The sequence below is a fragment of the Petaurus breviceps genome, unplaced genomic scaffold (genome assembly GCF_028583685.1).
Source record: "Petaurus breviceps papuanus isolate PSGF00001 unplaced genomic scaffold, PetGlider_PUasm1.0 91023, whole genome shotgun sequence".
NCBI classification, from domain to species: Eukaryota; Metazoa; Chordata; class Mammalia; order Diprotodontia; family Petauridae; genus Petaurus; species Petaurus breviceps.
In genome coordinates, this window is record NW_027187398.1 from 8,074,375 (window position 1) to 8,082,772 (window position 8,398).

Genomic DNA, 8,398 nt, shown 5'->3' on the forward strand with positions numbered 1-8,398 from the left:
CCCCCCCCCTTGCTTCCCTCGGCCTTTGTTGCCGCTGCGCCCGGGCTCCCCGGCTCCCTCACTGCGGCAGCCGCGGCCCCATAAATCGTGAGAGCGACGTGCTCCGGAGCCGGGAGAAGAGAGGGCCGGGGAGCTGGGGGCGGGGAGCGGGAGAGCTTGGGGGCGGGGCCTTACTGAGCCACAGGCTTCCACCTCCCCCCACCCGGGGTCACGTGGGGAGGGGCTCTATTTGCCACCCCCAGATCACGTGGGAAGGGTCTCTGGCCCCCTTGGGGGTCACGTGGGGAGGGCCCTTGCTAACCCGCCCCTTAGAGGTCACGTGGGAAGGGTCTTTATATCCATCCCCCCTTAACACCCCCCCTCCCCCAGTTGAGGGTCTATCACCTAATGAGGTCACGCTGGGGGTGGGCAGCCAGGGGGCAAAGAGGCACAGGTTTACAGGTCCAAATCTATAGCGGGGCCTCTTAGTGGGGGACACAGTGTGGAGAGGCTGCACCTGCTGGGCAGACTGTGGCCAAAGTGGGAGGGCTATGTGTAAAGCTAAGAAGGATATGGAGGTGGGGGTAGAGAAGGAAATAGAAGGGACCTGGATTGTAGGCTACAATCAGTCCAGGAATTGAGGAGCTTGGCAGAGTACTTGTCTGGGGTTCTCTGGGTCTGTTTCTGTCTCTCATATCCTTGTGTATGTGTAGGTCTGGTCTCTTGGCTAACCCTCCCTCTCCCACCCCCCATCCCCCCAGCCAATTTCTTGGTCTGTGTCTTATTAGTATCTCACACCCTGCTTGTCTCTTTATCTCTACCTTGCTTTCAGTCTCTCTCTACCTTTGCTAAGTCGCTATTCCGATTTCTGCCTCTATTCTCTGTCTTTGAGAGTCTCTACCTCGCTCGGTCTTCGTTTCCTACGTTCCTGGCAGCTTCTATCTGTGTGCCACACTGTCTTTGCTTCTGTTCCTGTCTCTCTGTCTCTGACTCTCTGCTTCAGTCTCTGTGTGTCTCTCTGCTCCTCTCCGCCGCTGCAGATCAATAAACCTTCGCCGCCGCCGCTGCTGTCGCAGGGAGGAGGGGGCGGGGGGGGGCGGGCGGTGCTCATTCTCCGCCCCCAGTCGGGGTAGGGGGAAGTCCGGGGCATAGACCCGGCGCCGTGGGGATGGGAGGGGGCCAGCCTTTGCAGGGAAGAGGTTCTTCATGGTTTCCCGGGGCCCTAGGGCCTTACTGTTGGGATGCTTCGGAGGGGATCTTGGGACGACCCAGGGTGGGGTGGGTTGGATAGGAGGGCGCCTAAACGTGCACGCGCGCTCGAGGGAGCGCTCTCGCCCCCTCTCTTCTCCCACCCGGGAGGACGCGCAGACCCCCACGTCGCGCGCACGTGGCCCAAGCCTCTACCTGCTGTATGGAAAAACTGAAAGCGCTGCAGCGGGAGCGCGCAACGGAACCGGAGCTTCAATGCCTAACGCCGGGGTAGGGAGGCGAGAGGAGAGCGAGATTTGGGTCTTCCTTCTCTCTCTCTTCTTAGTCGCCCTATTTCTCAACTCCTCCCCTTTGCACCCCGGAGTTGCTCTTTGCTATTATGGTGGGGGCGTGTGGGGAATTTAACAAGTCCTCAGGGATCCCCTTGGTCTCTCTCCCCCCTCGCAGCCCAGCCTTGGCTCGTTAGATGCCCTGTTTGTGCATCCCTAATTGCCCCTGGGGGAGAGACCCAAGCCACCCTGCCACTGTCCTCTTGGGGTGCGTTAGTGGGAGGGCGGGACCATAGCTTGAAAGCCAGAACGCCTGAGTCCCTCTCCCAGGTCTGCTAAGGGGTCAGTATTCTGGAGATGGTGGGGGCAATAGGGTTGGGCAGGCGATAGAGGGAGTGGTCCACAAGCTAGTTAGAGCTGTAACTAAAGGGATAGAAGGTGATGATGGAGTAGTGATAAAAAGGAGGAAAGTAGAAAGAAAAAAGCGAACTCCGGATATAGCCAGAGATCTGTGTTGCTGAAATAATGGGGTGAGGGGGCAATATAACCAGGTGGAGGTGCGCTTAGCCTTGATCAGAGCGGGGTAGGCGAGAGGTACTGGGGTAGGGGAGCCCAACATTTCGGCTCTCGGTGTACCTAGAGGAAAGAGAAGAAATAGAATAAAGACAATAGGTTCTAAGGAGCACGGGTCTGGGTCCCAGTTCCCAGCCTACACACTGCGCTCCCTTGAGGCCTTACTTTAGCTTCCTTGGGAACTGGGAGGGGGTAATCAAGGCAGTTCTCCTCCCCACAACGCTGGGAAGAGAGTAGGAATGACAGTTTCAATTAAAGTGCTGAATTCAACCCTACGCCTCCCTGGAGTAGCGGTAGGGGAAGCCGGGCACCCAGCCCCTCCCCCACCAGATGCCAGTTGGGCACAAACCTTTGAGGGGGAGACTGTGATGGGGCGAGTGTCCATTCCCCACATGGTGGGGATGGGGGGAGAGGGAATTTAGGGAATACTTTGAACATTCTGCCCCATTCTGTGTAGGTAACAGCTGCCGCCCGGCTTCCCTTTTATAAGGCTCCCATTGCCAGCTCTACTAATTAAGCTGAGGCACCTGAGGAGTGTGATCCTTGCTGGAATGAGGTGGGGGTGGGGGGTGGAGTAATTGGGTGGAGTTCATTTGGGGTGGGTATGTAGGCACTGGGCGGGGCCAGAAGACAGAGGCCCCAGTGTAGCTACGAGGATGAAATTGGCACGAGACCTAGTGAGGGGGTAGTGCTGGCACACTACCCCCCAAATTCTCAATGTCTCTTCAACTCTGAGAGAGTAGAGGGAATCTTTGGGGTTGGGGGTGGAGAGGGCCCTTGGGCGGAGGCTGAAAGCCTGGCCCAGTCAAACCCGTTTGCCTGCTCCCAGTGCCCCAGGCCAGAGCTCCTGCCCACCCAGGTACCTGGGCCAGGGAGGGGCCTGAGTGACCCATCACCCCCGTGGGAACCAAGTGGAAAGGGTGGCATACTTGATGACTCAATGGGGGTAGTGCCTTTTTCTCACAAGGGGTGCCCCTAACGTTGTGTGCATTCCAACTGGCAGGATACCTCAGCCCTGGAAAAAAGGGTTCTCGAGGGTGGGTGGAAAGGGGGCAGAAAAGCTAGAGAAGTAGGGCAAGGAGGAGTGGGACCCTTTGTGCTACCCTATGCTGAGCCTTCCAAGCTTGTTACCCTAATAGCTACTAATTAATATTTGTGGGACCAGGAACTGCTTAGTGATGTTTGGGGGATACAGTCCTTGTTCCCAGGGTGTTCCCAGGGACTGAGGTTCCCGAATAAGTTGGTACTTTCCTTAACCTCCTTGCTACCCCTCACCCCAGAAAAGAGAATTTTCTCCAAGGGGTAAAGTGAAATATAACCTCTGTTACTTTCTCTATCTAGTTACCCCATCCATTCACTGCAGAAAAGAGCATAAAACCCGAATTTGATGGCATCAATGAGACAGGCAGGCAGCATCTCCAACAATAAAGGATGAAGGGGCTGGGGTCCCCAGTATTCACCATGTTACAGTGGATTAGGGCTGTGCTCCTTACTCTCTGTGTGACCTTGGGCAAGTCATTTAATTTCTATAGGTCTCAGTTTCCTTCTCTGTAAAATAGGAGGTTTGGACCAGATGATTTTAGAAATCTCCTACAATTCTAAATCTATCATCCTATGATTCTTTGACCTTTTAGAAAGGAGGCCAAGCCTCTTTCATATGGGTGTTGAGCCCCTTACATATTTTTCTGCTTGGTGCCATTGATAGATGGGCAGTTGTGCCCAGGTTGGGAGGGGAAGTAGGGTGTGAAATAAGAGCTTTGGTAGTTTAGTATGATGCTAAGTAAGATCCATCCCTTGGGCTGTTTGGTGCTCAAAGTCAAGGTAATAAATCCCTTTGTGGGACACAGGGGTGTGAGAAAAGACACCAGACAGGGAGATGAGGGAAAATGGGGCAGGATCTATCTGAGAGTATGTGTGAACTAGCAAGAGGGTAGGGGTGGAGATAGGGCCAGTGAATGGAAGCTGGGACTGTCAACATATCAGGTACATCTACATAGCACACGTAGGACTTAGTTTACATACAGGCATCTGGTGGGGCAAACACTGGATGCTGAGCATATTTGTGTATCTGCCCTAGGACTAATACATGTGCGTGCATGAGGCTTATGCGTGTATGTTTGAGGACAGGTTCGATCAGATACACCAGGAGGTGGCAAGTGTGAAAGGTGTGCTGGGTGGGAAGGTGTCCTTCAGAGTGGCATGGTGGGGAACTTCACCGTTCCCTGTTAAACTCTCCCAGGTCCCTCAGGTGTACTGTGGGGGATGGGCACTCCTGACTGGCCTGGGAGTCGCCCGGGCCTGCTCCATTGCCATGGTAACCAACGCACATGTTTTCCCCTTTGCTCATACTCCCTTTAGTGGGCAGGGCTTAGATTGCCTGAGCCTCTGCTGCCCCCAGGTGGTGTCTGTAGGCTGGAAGTGAATGAATGAACATAGAGAGAAGAGGGGCGGGAATATATGGTCCTAATTACTGGGGAAAGTGGCTTGAGTCCCATTGCAGGGACCGAAGAAGAGAAATTGAAGCTGAAGAAAAGCTGGGGCTGGGAGGAGAGGGTGAGAAGTTGCAGGGATCCTAAGGAAGGAAAGCTAGAAAGACATTAGGGAAAGGTAGAGAGTGGGGGGTAGGTATGAGGGGGGAAGACACCAGGGAAGATGTGGTAGGAAGACACTGAGGAGAGGGGCAGGGAATGGGGAGGACACTAAGGGAGAGAAACTGGACAGGGAAGAAAGAAGAGTGGGGAGGATATTGGGGGAGGGGCAGGGAAAGGATACAGGAAAGAGAGTCTGAAGGACATTAAGGGAGAAGGATGGGGCTAAGAAAACACTGGGAATATGCACGGGGGCTGGGATGCACTAGAGAAGGAATTAGGGGATACTAAAGGAAGAGGGGCAGAGGATGAGGAACTCATGTGGAAAGGAAGGGACTAGGACAATACTGGGGAGATGAGCAGGGTTAAGACGATCCTGGAATAGAGGGGAGGGCTGAGGACACAGTAGAAGGGGGAGAAACTGGGACAGCAGGGGAAAGGTGGGATGAAAAAGATTCTGGGGGAGATGGACAGGGGCTGGTTAATTTTAGGGGAGAGTCTGGGGAACACTGAGGGAAAGGGAAGAAAGGTATGGGAGGGAGCAAGAGTTAAGAGCACTGGAGGAGAGGGGAGGGGAATACTGGTGAAAGGGAGAGGATGAGAAAGGATACTGAAGGGATACTGAGGGAAAATGGTTAGGGTGGAAAGCCTACTGGAGAGATGGATGGGACTGTGGGAACACTGTGGGAATGGGAAGGGGCTGATGACTGCTGAGGGAAAGGGAAAAGGAATGAGGAGAATATTGTAGAAGGGTAGTAGAAATAATGAGGGATTCAAGGAGAGGGAGGGTGGACTACTTGGGAAGCAGTAAAGGTGAGGCAGTAAATGAGAGGAGGGCCGGTCTTGGGTTCTGATTACCTCCCTTCGCCCTGCAGCCTGCGGCGAGATGGTTACACAGTCCAGGTGAATGTGAACGATTACCTGGACATCTACTGCCCACACTACAACAGCTCAGGCTCAGGGCCGGGAGCAGGCCCGGGACCCGGAGGCGGGGCGGAACAGTATGTGCTGTACATGGTGAGCCGAAGCGGCTACCGAACCTGCAATGCCAGCCAGGGTTTTAAGCGCTGGGAATGCAACCGACCCCACGCTCCCCACAGCCCCATCAAGTTCTCAGAGAAGTTCCAGCGCTATAGCGCCTTCTCACTGGGCTATGAATTCCACGCAGGCCACGAATACTACTACATCTGTGAGTGACAGGCCCAAGAGTGGATGGGACGGGGCGGGGCATGGGAAGACGGAGAGGGCGGGGCCTCAGAGTAGCAGTTTTCTATAAGTTATAGTTTGAGAGCGGGGCCCCGAGGCTACACTATCTATGAATGACCACCCAAGGACCAGGTATTGGAAAAGGTCCTTGGTCAGAGTCCATGTCCTAGACAGCCTCGGATGGAGAAGTTGGAGGCTGTCACTATCAGTGATAATTGCTCTTGGATGGGATGGGATATCGGGAAGGGGCCGCATAGCGCTGTGAACGACAAGCCAGGAGCTGGGGGTAGGGAGGGACCAAGGGTATAAATGTGAGTACAGTGGGGTCAGGTTAGGGGGTATCTTCAGATCTGTCTGGTGTGGGTCAGCAGGTGACAGTTGTGTTCAATATCACCTAAGAGACTAGGGGACCAATAGGAAAGGTTTATTTGGCTAGAGGAGGCCTGGGAGGAGGGCGGATTTTCTAGCCTAGGAGTCCTGGAGTCTAGTTCAGTCTGTCTCCTCCCTCAGCAACGCCCACCCACAACCTGCACTGGAAGTGTCTGAAGATGAAGGTGTTCGTCTGCTGTGCCTCCAGTGAGTATCCCTTTTCCATTATCAGCCATCTCCCAATCCCCGGCTCCCCCGCTTTGGGGCACCCCCCAGCTTCCTGGGGGTGGGGGCAGAGGCAGCACTGGGGAGGAGTTTATCCCCCAGCTGTAGCGGAGGGGAAGGGGGTCCTGGCCCTGACGAGCTCCCCTCCTCTCTTCCCCATTCCCCACCCCACCCCGCAGCATCGCACTCCGGGGAGAAGCCGATCCCCACCCTCCCCCAGTTCACCATGGGCCCCAATGTGAAGATCAACGTGCTGGGTGAGTCTGCGCAGCGCCCTCTGGTGGCCACTGCTGGAACTGCAGCCCCACCCTCACTGGTGCCTTCCCTTCTGGCTCACCTTTGCATGTGCCCATTCCGCCCTGCCCGACAAAGGGTATAGACCCCCTTCCTCCCCATTACCTGTGGGTGGGCATATCCCTTGCTCTGCTGCTACCCCGCTGCCGCGTCCCCCTGCTCTCCCCCAGGCCCAGTCCTCATCTGTATGTTTATCCACAGAGGACTTTGAGGGAGAGAATCCCCAGGTGCCCAAGCTGGAGAAGAGCATCAGTGGGACCAGCCCAAAGCGGGAACACCTGCCCCTTGCTGTGGCCATCGCCTTTTTCCTCATGACGCTCTTGGCCTCCTAGCTCTGCTCCCAGAGCAGGGAGAGGTGGAGGGCAGGGCTGGTGGAAGGAGCAGCCAAACCACCATCACCTTTCTGGAGGGAACTTGCTTCCCTGGATGGATGTGGGGTAGACCCTATGATGGCTATGCCCACCCCTCCCCTGTGCCACACTAAGGGCTGGGCACTCTAACTCTACCAGGCATCCTGTTAGCAGGAACCCCAGGTTGGCCTGGGTCCTGCCTTGTGGCTCTGGAGATTTTTGGTACCAAATTGGGGGGAGGGAAAGGGGGGTTTTGGGCAGTGCCCAACTTCCTGCCTCCTCTTGGTGCCCTCCACCCTGCCCCCTGGTGCCCTTTCCTTCTTTCCTCCAAGAGAGACCCCAGCTAAGTTCCAGAAAGAGCAATTTGGAGTCTGAGAGACAAATCTGTCCCTCCTCTCCAGGGGCAGAGCCAGGCCCCCTTCCAGGGGGAGGGGACAAGGTGGGTGAGGGGGTGGGCACTTCCTGCTGCCCCCTCCCCCTGTTTACAGCAATAAGCACGTTCCCCTCCTCTGCCCCCACCCTATCCCACCTCATCCCAGGATTGTGGTTTGGATGGAGTCCAAGTTTACAAGTAGTCACCCTGGGGGGGTGGGGGAGGGGTGAGGGCAAATGAACAAGGGTGGCTCGGGTGGCAGGTGGGCATGTACAGTCTCTATATCTCTATATATAATGTACAGACAGACAGAGTCCCTTTCCCTTCCTAATCCCCTGGTCCCTTCTTTAACCTTCCCCTCCAGCTTTGGACCCCTTCCCTACCAGGCCCGGCCCCTACCCTGGGAGCCACCCCTGGCCCCTCGTTTGTCTTCTGTGAAGACACGACCTATGCAACGCACAGACACTTTTGGAGACCGAAAGACAACAACAACCCCCCCAGAGACCGGGACCCAACCTTTAAACCTTCCTACTCCCCACCTGCCCCACCCCCCCTCCTCCAGGACCTTTTTCAAGTGCTTTGGCTGTGACTTTCATACTCTGCTCTTAGTCTAAAAAAAATAAACTCCAGATAAAAACAACACAGTTTCTGTGTGTGTGTGTATGTGTGTGTGTACATGTACACTTGCTTTAGTGTCAGTGTATATGAGAGAGAAGGAAACTAAGGAAATGATAGAGAACCATTTGAGCAACTACCCAGCACTGCTGATTAAGCATCTTCCAAGGAGGGGGAGATTGTAGGGTCCTGTGCTGAGCACTGGGAGAGACACAGATATGGGCAATTGACGTAAAGAACATATAGAAAGTATGGAAATTGGGTGGGAGGTGTCATTCTGGGGGAGATTTGGTGGGTTGAGGTATAGAGAAGATGAGGGTCAAGTTTGGCTTGTGTTCCTGGAGAGAA

At 55.1% G+C, this 8,398-nt stretch overlaps 1 protein-coding gene across 3 annotated transcripts; it reads left to right on the forward strand.

Annotated features, from left to right (window-relative positions):
- The first annotated feature begins 5,428 nt into the window (after positions 1-5,428).
- On the forward strand, positions 5,429-8,075 carry EFNA3 (ephrin A3). Of its 3 annotated transcripts, none has more exons than XM_069078217.1 (4): positions 5,429-5,807; positions 6,335-6,400; positions 6,598-6,675; positions 6,914-8,075. In XM_069078217.1, exons 1-4 carry the CDS (start codon positions 5,444-5,446, stop codon positions 7,042-7,044), a joined length of 639 nt encoding a protein of 212 aa, XP_068934318.1. In that variant the 5' UTR covers positions 5,429-5,443; the 3' UTR covers positions 7,045-8,075. The 3 variants fall into 3 exon arrangements, with proteins under 3 accessions (XP_068934318.1, XP_068934319.1, XP_068934320.1); XM_069078218.1 differs by having other exon boundaries at positions 7,800-8,075; XM_069078219.1 differs by lacking the exon at positions 6,598-6,675.
- Positions 8,076-8,398: the final 323 nt, after the last annotated feature.

Coding starts and splice junctions, on each gene's coding strand:
- EFNA3 (XM_069078217.1), top strand. CDS start 5,444: ATGAGAGGAGGGCCGGTCTTGGGTTCTGATTACCTCCCTTCGCCCTGC. Junction 5,808..6,334: donor CCACGAATACTACTACATCT/GTGAGTGACAGG, acceptor CTCCTCCCTCAG/CAACGCCCACCCACAACCTG. Junction 6,401..6,597: donor GTTCGTCTGCTGTGCCTCCA/GTGAGTATCCCT, acceptor CCCACCCCGCAG/CATCGCACTCCGGGGAGAAG.